Source organism: Perca flavescens, chromosome 1 (genome assembly GCF_004354835.1).
Source record: "Perca flavescens isolate YP-PL-M2 chromosome 1, PFLA_1.0, whole genome shotgun sequence".
Lineage (NCBI taxonomy): Eukaryota > Metazoa > Chordata > Actinopteri > Perciformes > Percidae > Perca > Perca flavescens.
Window position 1 is genome coordinate 19,855,819 of NC_041331.1, and position 13,663 is coordinate 19,869,481.

A 13,663-nucleotide genomic window follows, 5' to 3' on the forward strand; every position below is an offset into this window, starting at 1 on the left:
AATTCACGAGGGTGTGCAAAACCCTCGAAGGAACGCAGAGGCTGCTTTAATGCTTCTGCCAAAGACTTATCAGGGCCCTGCTACATTCTCTCTGTATAGTTCAACCACGTTTTTTTTTTTTTTTTTTTTTTTTTTTTTTAACAAAAGGCATGTCGTTTTCTTGAGGCTTAAATGAGATTAGGTTAAACATCTAGCTCTTGTCGACACATTTGTTTAAGATCTATTTCTTTAATCATACAAAAACTGTACACTCCCTGCTGTGATAGTGAAAGTATTAAGACAAATATCCTTTCACTTCCATCTTCCAGTAACTTGAGCTATTAATCATTTCTATCAAGTGAAAATCGACAAGAGTGCCTTTCAATCCTATATTAAAAATGATTTCATTGTACATCAAAATCAAGTATATGGAAAGAGAACAGACAACAGTCCACTTTCTTATTGTATCATTTGGGGCCCGAGTGATACAAATAGGAAACGGACAACATAGTGTTGTGATGCATTACAGACTATATTTTGGTTTTACAAAAAATTAAATTGATGAAATCAGATTAAACTGATGGAGCTGCACACTGTCTGCATGATGAACTACACAGCAAGCTCAAGCTGACAGAGGCAACAGGGCAAGACTGTTCCAATAAAAAAACACTTCCACTAGCTGGTTGTCTACAAATCATTCATTGAATCATTAAATATCCATTTATTCAGGTTCACTTTTCTCACTCTTACATAGAATACAATCTGTTCTACAAAAACGTCAGCACATGACATAGGACATTTGGGCATTTTGGTCAAAACATATAAGATACCCAAAGAAATACCCAAGAGGCTTGCCTGCATGTCATTTAGCTTCTGTGTTACAAGCAATAAACCCTTCCCTCTGACCCAAACCCATCTGGCCCACATCATCCTTCTCAAGTCTCTTCTTGTCCTCTACAGCTGTTTCTCTGCCAAATAAAGCAATCAACCAATCAGTTTTACACTAATCAGTTTATGCAGCCATTCACAAGAAGAAAGCCTTGAACAAAACAACAAAACAAAACAAAAAAAATCTTAAAACTCAAGACAAACCAACTACGGTAGAAAATAAGTGATTTTAGAACGACGTGATGGAGGAAAAACAAAAAAAAATCCAAATCCTGGGGAGGAAAAAACAAAAACAGAGGAAAGTGCTAGTCATTTTCAGTTGAGTTTTGCATTAGCAGATTTGTAAGTCACATAAACCAAGCATCAACAACCCGGGCCTCTCCTCCAGCCCCATCCCACTACAGATAACGCAGAGTGGAAACAGCACAGCCAAGTCCCTCTTGTCTCTCTGGAGCTCTCTGTGTGATCTGGATGCTGTGACCAGCATCATGGATGGAGGGAAAGATGGGCACCAGAGGAGAGTCGGGTGGCTGAAGGGCTGTAATGCTGTTTTTGGGGGGCCAGCTGTATGCTTGCTGTGAGGAAAGCATGGCAGCAACAGTGGTATCCCTTCAGGCAACATAGTGGTACTGGTTAGGAGTCTCCTTGTCACGTTCCATGTAGTCTCTGTCTATGAGTGACTCGATCCGCTTCTTCAGATCGCCCGGCTGTAGAGACGAAAGCAAATTACATGCTGATGAGCGCTTTGTTTGTGTGTGTGTGTATGTACGTATTAGAAGAAAAATCTAAATAATGAAAATAAGAAGCTTAAAATACGCCACCTTTACAGGGAACTTCAGCTGGTTGTAAAGCTCTGATACCAGTAGGTTGTGACTAAGAGTCTTCCTCATCTTCATGATGCGCACCACAGCTGCATCGATCTGATACTGCCTGTCTTGAAACACACGCTCTGTGGTGCTTACCTGCTCCTCTACCTGTAAGGACAATGTGTTTACAAAACGGATAAGAACCATCCTTTTGCATAGGAAAACTAAGTGGTTTAAGTACAACACAGCAAAGTACACCCTGGTTGAGGAGTAGTGTGTTCAGAAAGAAATGTGCCAGTATTTTTACCGTTTCCTTCATCTGGATCTGGTTGATCTTGATTCGGAACAGTTTGTGTTTAAAATCGTTGTTGAAATTGAAGCGGTCTCCATCTTCCACGTCTTTCCCTCGAGGGTTCTTGTTGAGGACGCGCGCTTTTCCGCAGGCCAGGGACTGCAGTGTACGCTTAAGCTCTCCCTCCTCTGTGCAAGACAAGAGCGAGAATGGTGATGTGATACAACAGGTACCTCTTACAACAGAATAGCTGTCCTACAGGTTTAAAGACGTGTAAAACCTATGCCAGTGGCTGTGCGAATCTCCTCCACGCTGAACTCCTCTCCCTCATTGAACATCAACAGCACCAGCGTCTGGAACAGCGAGACCTGCACCTCCTTCTTACCCTGCAGGAGAAAGTAGTCATTGTAAATGCATTTTTAGACGTGTTCTCTTCTTTATGCCACGTCAGGATGCGCCATGCCCTTACCTCTTTGAACTCCGCCTTAAGTACAGCGTGGCCCAGTGTGGGCTGCCACTGCAGCTTCCTGCCACTGTGCTTCCCCAGGTAGAACAGCTTGAACACCTCCTGGAGTTTTACCATCTACCAAAACATAAAGAGATGAAATTTGTACCAACACAGTCTGATAAGGATCAGGTGATGGTCCTGCCATGTTTAGAGAATGCCAGTAGGGAGATGCAATCAGTGAAACACAGTTTTCCTCAATTACTTCACTATGTTGCTGCTCACGTACTATAAATACAGTAAGCACACTAAATAAATGAATTGATAAATATTGTTTAAACAAATCACCAAAACCCACAAAAATAAAAAACTGCTTCCATGACGCCATGTGCTCAAGTGTGTTTGTCACAAATGCCAAAGCATAGTGTGCACAAAGAGCAGCCCCCAAACATAGAAATTAGGGCTGTAACGATACAACAAACCCATGATTCGGTTTGTATCACGAGTTTGGAGGAGAGTTATACTCCGTAAACGTAATAAAACTTTCTTTCTGCTACATGGCATCGTTTTGTCATTGATTACATGCCACTTTGCAACACAGTAATACAACAGAGACCTTATTTATTGATTTCAATATCGATCGATCCAACACCAAAGATTCTTTTGTACCTTAAAATAATGTTTCCAAAATCTATTCAGTGGTTCATTAACTCGTTTGAAGGAGACATAAGAATTATGGTAATGGTAACAGTAATGGACAATTTCGCTTCCAACCTGTTGGGGGACCGAAGAGGAAAAGTGCTTTGATGCCTAAAGGTGCTGGTTGACAAGTAGCTAATGCTAATGCTTGGTCTATAACGTTGGCTAATTCTTGGTGGTTAACATAAGATTACGACATCGTTTGACACGCTCAGTTATTTTTAGTATGATTGTTTTGACCACGGTTAACAACTCTGGGCTAACCCACAGATTCATCAGTAACGTTAACTGTATAGACAGACGACTAATCGAATGGTAATTCAGCCACACCCCTGTCTGTCTGCCTCACTCTCCCGGCGCTGCAAGGCTTCAGTCGGGATGAGAGCTGACAACAGCCCCGGCCCGGGGACACATCAACAGTCAGCCCCCAGCCAGCTAGCAGCTAGGGGTGGGAATCACCAGAGGCCTCACGATACGATATCATCACGATATTATTGAGATTTTAAAGATATTGCAATATTCTGCGATATATTGCAATTTATTACCTTTTTTCAGCTTCAAATTTTTCCCATATTCATTATGTCCCCAAAAGAAAACTTTGTCAACATCCGTTTGATCTAAAAAGATACATTTCTCCATTTGTTCATCTCACTTCAGTTTTATTGCTGCAAAATAGGATTGTCAAGCAGACAGACTGACCAACACGTATATAATAAAAGATCGATACTTGACGTCTGTGTATCGATACAGTATTGCAACGGAAAATATTGCGATACTATGCTGTATCGATTTTTTCCCCCACCCCTACTAGCAGCCAGTCACTATCATTACAGCGATCCAAAGCCGGTCAGCACTTAACTCCGGTGCTAAGGACACTACGGCAGTTTACTGAACCGTCGGGAAACAGACCCAGGCACCCGAGTCAGAACAGTGGCCATTCATAACGTTACACCTCTGTTAGCGTTAGCCCTAATAGAAATGCTTACCTCTGGGGGCAAGTGCACCTCCATGGGTGTGTATGAAGGCCAGTGGCCCATAGTGAGGATGTTGACAGTAAGTTCTATGTTGCTTGGCTCGCTCTGGTTCTGCATATACTGAAAAGAAATAGCATCACTTTTACAATTATGCAGGCATAATGCAAGCATTAAATGACACAGCACGGTGGAATGCATACACGTACTGTAAACATGGCATAACTCTTTAAAGCTACACGTGTATGTTTTTAAGTGTGTCTACGTGCACAGAGACAGAAAGTACCTGTTTGAACTGGATCATGATGTCTTTGGACAGTTCCATGTCCTTGAACATCCCCTCTAGCTTGCTGGTGAATGCTGCTCCGCATTCTGGAGGAAGTCAAAACCACAACATCGCACAACTTGTCCTCACATCCATGATAGACGATGTGTAACATTTTTACTTTAGTGCTTCATCTCATTTAATACTGGGTAGATGCTTTGAATAAAGTGCTACAATGTTTTTACCATATGGGCATGAGCCAGATGAGGATTTTGATGAATGCAAGCATTTAACTTGCTTATTCAAGATACAAGACTCTGGACTCACCATGTTTGAGCTTGGAGAGCATGGACTTTTCAGCGTCAACAGAAGCACTCTTGCCAACCAGCAGACGCTTGGCCAAGTCCTTCTTATAAAAAGCTTCGAACACATCTTTTCCTGGATGGAGACAACAGAGGTCAAAAGGTCTCATCAGAGAGTTACACACTTCATATTGGTTAGTAACACTATTTGACTGAGAAAGCGAAACATATATATGCAGAAGTGTAACTGACCGTGTATGAAACGGAAGATTATCATTATCTTATCCAGGATTCTCTCCAGCTCCTCCTCTGTAGCCTCCTTGTTCCCTGCTCTTAACTTAGAATCCACATATTTAGCTGAATTGGAAGCAATAACCAAGAGAGCCGTTAGCACATGCTGGAACTGATGAAAACCACATCAAAATATGTATCTGAGTCACAACTGCTATGGCATGTCATTTATTTGCCTGACCCACCAATAAGTTCGGCAGGTTTGTTGGGCCTCTTGTTGATAAAGGCCTCAAAGGCCTCCTTCATGGCGTTGACGAATCCCTCATTGCGTGTAAAGCAGCTCTGTGCGACGTTGTCCATCTTGTCCTTGAAGTCCAGCAGGTCTTGCACCATGTCCTTGTCTTTCTCTGGAGTACATACAATCTCTCCACCGAAGGACTACAACCAGAGAAAGTTTCCACCATGTGAATATGCATTTCTCAGACATAAAAAAAAAAGGGACACGTTTTTCTCGAGGTATTGCTTTGTGTTGTACGTCTACGTATGTGTTGGTTGGGTTATGTCTATACCTTTATGTAATCCCTCCAGAACTGCAAAAGTGTGGGAAGTCCTCCCTTCACCTTGCTGAAGAGCTGGTAGAGGAGGACCAGCTCAGTCAAACGATTCCCATCCAGCAGGATGCTCAAACCTGGCACACAAATGTCACACTAATACTGCATGTGCATATGAAAAAACTACTGCATTATACAACTACATTTTAACAATGTGTGTGTGTTTATGGCAAAATTTCATTCACAAATAAAAAAATGTATTAATGTGTACAGCTGTGCTCTAGTAAATTTGAATCACAACCATTTCTTGGCACAAAGCAGATACAGTAAATGAGGTGATTACAATTTAAAGCAGCAAAGAAAAGAGTGCACGGTTTATTGAGAAGGTGGGATACCTTATAATGTAATTTAAACCAAATGAAGAACCCCACAAACTACAGCCTCAAAAATCACCATAGAGTGGAATCAATAATCCTCCGGCGCAGTTCAACAAAAATTGTACACAATAAGCCTCACAATTGTAGTATATATTGCCAAACACAAACACGCATGCTAATGTAGAGGGACTTATTAAAGTCTTTCACGCAGACGTACCTTTTTGTAGCATAGCAGTCATGTGTTCTCCTAAAAGTTGTTTCTCAACGCAGCTAATAAGGGGTTTCCTGTAAAATATAATGTGAAATAATGGGTTTAAAACTACAAGAAAAAGCAAAAGTGTTCACATTAAATCTGAAAGTATGGCTTTGCATGTTTCGCAGTGTTGATTTTTCTTCTTTTTAAAAAAAAAAATAATGAACAACATGTATTGGAGGTGTATTGGATATTTACTGAAGATCTTTTGTACTGGAAATGTAAGCAGTCAGTTGACACTATGATGCACCATTTGTCTATAAAGCAAATACATGCAAATACACAAGTGTACTGTATTTACTTTGAGTGATACCTCACAATTCAAACAGGCCCCTAAGGGTATTGTACTGTATAAAAAGGTGCACCCTGCCTTAATGTTTGGAAAGAAATTATAATTGATGGGTATTGATTGTTTACTCATTTTTCTTTTTTATGAAGGTTGGTATAAACATCTTATTTTTATTCAGGGTGTTAATTACGGAATCATGTCTACTTTGTATATATGTGACATGGTTTTTGTCTCAGTGATATGTTATGATAACATAATTGAACTTTATCAACAAAACTAATTACTGAGTGCTCTGGTCGAGGTAGCTCATGATACGATCATTCTCCTCCTCCAACCGTCGAGCCACATGGTGCAGGTACTCAGGCACCTGGACACATACAGAGACGCACATATTCAGAACATTTGCAGATGAGAAACACATTCTTGGTATTAAGTGTGTAACAGGTTACTGGTGAACACATCATAGATCCATTAATAGTCTTTTTGAAGTCTATGAATGACCTATGCTCCCCAAAGAGCAAAATAGTTTTACAGAAGATGAATAGTCTCACTCACATCTCTCTCCTGCATCAGCCGCTGTCCCTCTGCTGCATACAGGCGATTGGTCTCAATCAAAAATCTCTCTTCAAAGGAATCTTTGTAAACCTTATTAAAAGTTAGACAGGAGGTGAACATGATGACACATACTCATTCTATTTTCTACTGGTTGGTTCAATAATAAACTTAACAGGCGATCAGGTACCTGTAGGTCTGACAACATGCCCAGCAGGCTCCTGATGAGACTCCGGTCTACTGTCTCTCCATTTCGCTCGAGTTCTATCTGCTCCAAAATGCCATCTACTGTGCGCTTCTGAACTGCACTGTCACTCACAATGTGGGTACGAAAGAGTTCCAACCCAGTGTCCCTGCAACATATACATAACATCAGCCTCCTAAGTACACCTTAACAAACAGAAACATTTGCATAAACTAGAACTTTACCAGATGGAGGGGAGTAGGGAGTTCTGAAGCACATAGGTACGATCCAGGAAGAGAAAAATACTTCGGATCATTATCTATAAAGAGAAAAAACAAAATCAGTCTTACAGGACACTTTCCTATTAGTGGAACGGTATTGATTGGCATAGTTGTCAAACATCAAACTTACAGTTTGCCTGCAGTGGTCCTGCCAGCAGCGATTCATTCGCTTCAGGAAGGAAAGGTTGTCCAAAGACTCTGTGAGCTCCATGTTAAGGAAAAGTCTTCCATTCACTCATTACACTAAATCAACATTTTGAATGAAATTCATATTATCCTGCGGCTAAGCAGCACAGATTAAGACCTTGGTCACACTTCTTGGCTCAAAAAAGATTTGGTGTTCAAGCTGGGTGACAGTAACTGTTTTTTTTCTTCAAATCTGCACTACACTTATTGGAGGAAAAAACAAAAACCATATCTTAAGTCCATAAAGCAAGTCTAGCCTGCCTAAAAAATAAGTCTAAAAGCAGCTATTAAGCAACTGGAGGACATTGAGTATGATTAAATTAATTCAAAGTTCTATAATTGGATTGCTTTTAATTTGAGACAATTTTGTTAATCAGTGACGTGTTGTTTTATTTTGCAATATGTCAAGCATCTTTACATAGTCTGCCAGTGACAGCCACTGCTTGTTAAAGCCCCATTTGTTTAGGATTTGGAGATACTTGTGCGGTGCCCGTTCAAAATGTGCCTGTTCCGAATGAGCCGATTGCTTGGCCTGGGTTATTGCAGCTTTCTCCAGAACCACTGTACCCTGAAATAACTTACAAAAGGCCCCAAGAGCACTTAATATGCAACTCAACGGTATACCACTGACTTACTGTGTACTTCTACTTTAGAGGAAAACATTGTACTACTACATTTATCTGACAGAGAAATGGCACTGGTTACATTGCAGATTCAGATTTTACTAACAAAATATCACAATTAGAATAGGATGCATGATGCATTATTATTCATTAAACTATCCAGCATTATAGTAGAGATGAAAGCTCCACCTTGGACATACTTTAGAAAAATGTTTTGAGTACTTCTTCTTCCACTGCCAATACCAACATCGACAACTCAAAATGTTTTAGTCCAGTTTAAGTTGATGAAAAGTCATTACTTTCAGTCAAAATGTGTTCTTCCTAGATTTTTATTTTTTTTTTTTTTTTTTTTTTTAATGTAGGTTTACTCCTGTCACAAATATCCAATCAGATTATACTGAACATTTCAGTTAAATCTAGTCCAATCATTTTGTCACTTTAGTCAAACATGTCATCATTATCCAATGAAAAGGGGTGTGGGGATGGCTCATGAAAGCAGCGCCAGGTGAGTTGATTGACACAGCTGGCTAATCATTGACTAATTCTATTGGCCCTTTAAATGCAGTGGTGTGCTGGAACCTTGTTGTCTGGCACACACCAAAGACAGACAGCAACGCTTTTTTAATTTACTATTGAACCGTGTTAGGAGTTTGGAGCAGCATGACTACGTGCTCCAGAAAAGCCAGGCGACCAGAGGCGCACGGTGAAACGGTTGGCAATATGTGTGAGCAGATGTGAGAATAAAAAGTGCCTTTGTGTTTGAGTGGACTGTCGCATCTGTGGAGCGAGAAGTCATGGTGGCAGCAAAGTCTTGCTACAGTAGTAATTACCAAACACGCGTGTTAGTCTCTTGCTTGGACCAATGCTGGTTATAAAGTTATTTTAAGGTAGAAAAGTTGCATAAAGTTGCTTTAAAGCATGGATTTAAATAGCAGACGTAATGCTATAAGTGTTATTAGTTAGTATGGCAAACAAACACCGTTTGAGTTGCAACAGTATTCCTGTAGGCTATCCGCTCAAACTCATTGACTCCAGGGAAATGAAGAGTTTGATTGTAACGTTGGTATATCCAACATCCGTGCTCAGAAACACACATTGTGAAATACACAGCAGAGGTATTCATTTCCAAATAGTCAACGGTAGCCCACTGCAGACGGTTACCCACAAACAAGAGATTCTTGACTTTATAGATAGATAAAGGATAGCTGCCAAACTTGTTGTATATTGACCTCTTGTGAGAAAAGACTGCAACAACACCTGATGTGTGCCAGGAAAGCCCAGACCTCATTAGTTAAGTTTAAAGCTCCACACAAAACAGAGTTTAGAATAGAGCTGGGCAATATATTGATGCTATATCGATATCGTGATATGAGACTAGATATTGTCTTAGATTTTAGATATCGTAATATCGTAAATGGCTTAAGTTTTGTCTTTTGCTGGTTTTAAAGGCTGCATTACTAGCCTGCGAAAATCCTGACGAACTTCCGGCAAATTTGAGATTTGCTCTCCAAGTCAGTCTGGCCAAGCGCCCATTCGAGCCCATTTCCAATTTTTCCAAATCGAGGCACCAATCAAAACCGTTGAAACGGGCTTTAAACGATGACGATAGCGCAGCGACAGCAAGCAACTTTTTGTTTACATTCAACATGATGGCCACCAAAGCGCAGCAACCCGTTGATGCCGCTGTCGCTGCTACATCACCCGGATCGTTGGTCTGATCGGTTGAAAGACTGTCAAATTGCGCCCAGAGGCATTTGAGCGGCGGCCATCCGTTGGTGACGCCCCTTTGGAAATAAGCTGTTAATGAACCTTCCCCAGACCCACTCTACTCTCAGTTACAACTGTCAACCAAGCTACTGCATAACAGTAAAGTGATGCCATTTTCTGAACTTACCAGACTGTTCTAGCTGTTCTATTATTTGCCTTTACCCACTTAGTCATTATATCCACATTATTAAATTATTTTTTTTAAGATTATTTTTGGGGGGTTCCCTTTATTTTAGAGTGACAGTGGATAGACAGGAAAGGTGGGAGAGAGCTGGGGGATGACATGCAGCAAAGGGCCGCAGGTCGGATTCTAACCCGGGCCGCTGCAAAGGCCTCAGCCGACATGGGGCGCATGCTCTTACTGGGTGAGCTAGACATTATTGATGATTATTTATCTAAAATCTAACTGTGAAGATATTTTGTTAAAGCACCAATTGTCCCCTCTACAATATCGTCAAAATATCGACAGAGGTATTTAGTCAAAAATATTGTGATATTGGATTTTCTCCATATCGCCCAGCCCTAGTTTAGAATCACTGTCAAAAAAGCAGGTTTGTGTGCGCCTGGATTGCTCAGTTGGTAGAGCAGGCGCGCATATATAGAAGTTTACTCCTTGACGCAGCTGACCTGGATTCGACTCTGACCTGCAGCCCTTGCTGCGTGTCATTCCCCCCTTTCATTTCTTCAGCTGTCCTGTCAATAAGGCTTAAAAATGCCCCAAAAAATAATCTTTAAACATTTTTCTTTAATAAAATAAAGCTAGTTTGTTATAAAAAAATGAGCACTGCACTTAGCTTAGATTGCAGCAGTGTGTTCAGGCTGGCTAACTAGCTTCTCCTACTATGAATCATGGGCTGCTTGATCTGAAAAGGACTCTTAAATGAACATACCTCACTCAACGTTGTATTTAACAGTAGGCTGAGAACAAAATCTAAGAACCCCACAATATGCATCCTATTTGTTCCAACAAATGTTTCCACAGGTTCGACACATAAATTGACTGATGTGGTTATTCACAAAAAAAAAGGATATTCTCTAAACTGTTGGATCTGGGCCTGTACGTGATCTTCACAGACCTGCCGTAGCTGCTTGTACAGCGTGGGGGAGACTTTATACGAACAGAGGTTTTCTACCGCCTTCAAGAAAGAGAGACAAGGAGAAGAGACAAGAGCACAAGAAAAACACTGTATATTACGATGTTTTTATCTTAGATTTGGCCACTGGTTTTTATTCATTTTAGTAGAGTTTATTAATCCACTTTTGTTATGTGGGAATGCAGTTTTCATATGTTTTAGATGTATTCAATGTGCACATTAATGTACACCAATATAACACAAACATAAAAGTAGATACCGTTTTGATGCGATAGATTAATTTGTCTCCACAAGTTTATTTTAACCCTGAGCTATGATTTACCATTGGCAACTTCAAGTATGTATTGTATGGGAGAAAAAAAAGAATCAGCAAACCTGATAAAGCTCCTCCAGATTGTACTTGATAGAGGTGCTGTTCTGGATGGCACCCACTGCATCGCGTAGCTTCAGCCACGTGTCCTCAGTATAGTTCTCTGCTAGTTTTGGCCTGTCTATTACAAAAAAAACAAAAAAAACAGCAACAACGTTATTTGTTATACATGTTGGGAACCACCAAACAAGCAGACAGGAACTAATTAATGCAAATGAAACAGTATTAGCATTTGGATAGAACCTAGTTTGATGTTTTTAACACAAACATGATAAGTTGCACATTTGTAAACTATCAGTTCTGATGGATTACGGTCCAGTGATAGTAAATAAGTTGAGACATGTATTGTTCTTAAGAAGTTTGCACACAGAAGCTTACAATTTTGCTGTTGTCAAACAAATACTTTAAACTTGTTTTTTGAGTCTTTATTGCTAATGAAATATATGTTATTAATATTTGATGCATCAGCAGATGCCTGCTTAGCTACCTGCCTATATGAAAAGCTACTGTGTTACTGCCTTGTATTATATACTGTCTTTATCAAGACCTGAAGTTGGGAGAGGCTTTAAACATCACACCACATAAAATCAATGCAGCAAGCAAAAAAAAAAAAACTATATCACTGGGAGATGTTAAGCATGTGCGATTACAAAATCCCTATCCAAATCTGACATGAACTGATCAGAGCAGTAGGGCTGGGGGTATCGAACTTTGTAACTTTTAGGCACCGTCCAAATTGCCTCCATAGTAGCCTATAAAGTATCGAAAAATGCCTTGTCATTCATTACCAAATTGTCATCAAGTGCATCTTATCAGCGTCAGTGAGCCAATGAATACGCGGCATCCTTGTACCAAGATCTAATAATACTTGTGATTGGCTGTCTAACGTTACACCTTGTAGAGGCATGCAGGAAAAACTGTTACCACAGATAAGGGGGCTCACATGTGTTGTATTTTGAGATGCTTGACAGTGTGCGTCACATAGGTTTAAAGGAGCTGAAAAAATAAAATAAAAAGATGTGTACCTAATGTTGTAATATATTTTTGTTAAAATGGTATTTATATAATTGGTTTCTAAAAAAAAAAAAAATCGAATTCACGTATCAAAACTGATTGAACGATACCCAGCCCTACAGAGCAGTAAGGTCAACAAATTGTGACGTTACACAACCCAGAGACAGACAACATACAGTAACGTTATGGTCTAAAAGTTACAACGTCCGCTGTTTAAGATACATCGATGTGACTGATGCGGTTAGATAACGAAGGTGAAAACGATGAGGGACAGTACCTTTGAAATTTTTGATCACTAATTTCTTTGAAGCGCCACTTTTGCTTGAGGCCAGAGCGGAGGTCCTGGCCATCCCGTTGGTGTTGTGGTCGGGTATAGCGGAGAAGCTGGCTCTCTTGTCCTGCCGGGTGTCCTCTGCCATTATCAGATTAGCGCTTTGGCTTAACGCTGTATGCTTCAAGTGTTTTGCTGAGTTACTGTTTGATTGTTCAGTCGCCTGTTTATTTACTGTCAGCAACACAGACTCTTTGTTGTCTTTGGCGGACAGCGCGGACAGTCGCAGTATATTCAAAACACATTTACAAACAAACACTGACTAACGTTGGGTTAATCAATCAGAAAACATAACTACCGCCAGTTAAGTAAACAGATAGTTAGCTAACAGTATTTTATATGAAACTGCAGCACACTTTAGCTAACGTTACCAGCTTTCGTCTTCTCCTCAACACTTTAGCTTTTTTTGTCTTTTAGGCTAGTCCATGCCAGTATTGATTACTTACAGATTTTAACGAGTTCAATTATTGTATTTCGCAACAGCAAACAAACACCTAAAATTGACATAGTTAGGGTTGATATAACAGACCCATGTTATGGGTAACTTTCTTTACCCACATCATAGCTAGCTAACACAACAAAATGGCTTTTCGCAGACAGTTCAGTTGGACAGGTGCATCTTGGGTGAAAAGCGGCAGAGTTGCGTTCAGAGACAGTTTGGACTTTCAGCGTCACCTGTTTCCCCCCTTCTTCTTTTTTTCCCGTGAGATATTGAGACAGTTTAGACGCTACTGCGTATTTCTGCCCTCATCAGGAAGTCACTTTAACGAACATGTTCTGCTTCAAATTGTCATAATAACCCTGCCTGTGTCATGTAAAAAACAGTCTGTGGTAAAGGGTAAAAACTGTCATGTCCCCCCCTTCTTTCTCTTCTTTTGTTTTGAATGGCAGCTTGCATCCTTATTGTTGCACT

General features: G+C 40.3%; 1 protein-coding gene across 1 annotated transcript; it reads right to left on the reverse strand.

Annotated features, from left to right (window-relative positions):
• Positions 1–680: 680 nt before the first annotated feature.
• Positions 681–13,595, reverse strand: cul4a (cullin 4A). The gene is made up of 20 exons (XM_028575809.1): positions 12,697–13,595; positions 11,411–11,526; positions 10,974–11,077; positions 7,496–7,565; positions 7,330–7,403; positions 7,091–7,253; positions 6,904–6,993; positions 6,633–6,715; positions 6,024–6,091; positions 5,448–5,566; positions 5,124–5,316; positions 4,900–5,004; positions 4,673–4,783; positions 4,367–4,452; positions 4,096–4,203; positions 2,435–2,548; positions 2,246–2,351; positions 1,981–2,153; positions 1,689–1,841; positions 681–1,574 (listed from the first exon to the last, which is right to left on the reverse strand). Exons 1-20 carry the CDS (start codon positions 12,836–12,838, stop codon positions 1,479–1,481), a joined length of 2,274 nt encoding a protein of 757 aa, XP_028431610.1. The 5' UTR covers positions 12,839–13,595; the 3' UTR covers positions 681–1,478.
• Between the last annotated feature and the right edge of the window lie 68 nt (positions 13,596–13,663).

Bases quoted from the DNA above. Each gene is read 5' to 3' on its own strand.
- cul4a (XM_028575809.1), bottom strand. From the start codon at position 12,838: ATGGCAGAGGACACCCGGCAGGACAAGAGAGCCAGCTTCTCCGCTATA. The intron at 11,527-12,696 runs GTACTGTCCCTC...TTTTTGTAATAG, and splicing joins AGTGATCAAAAATTTCAAAG to ACAGGCCAAAACTAGCAGAG. The intron at 6,994-7,090 runs GTACCTGATCGC...ACTTTTAATAAG, and splicing joins GCATGTTGTCAGACCTACAG to GTTTACAAAGATTCCTTTGA.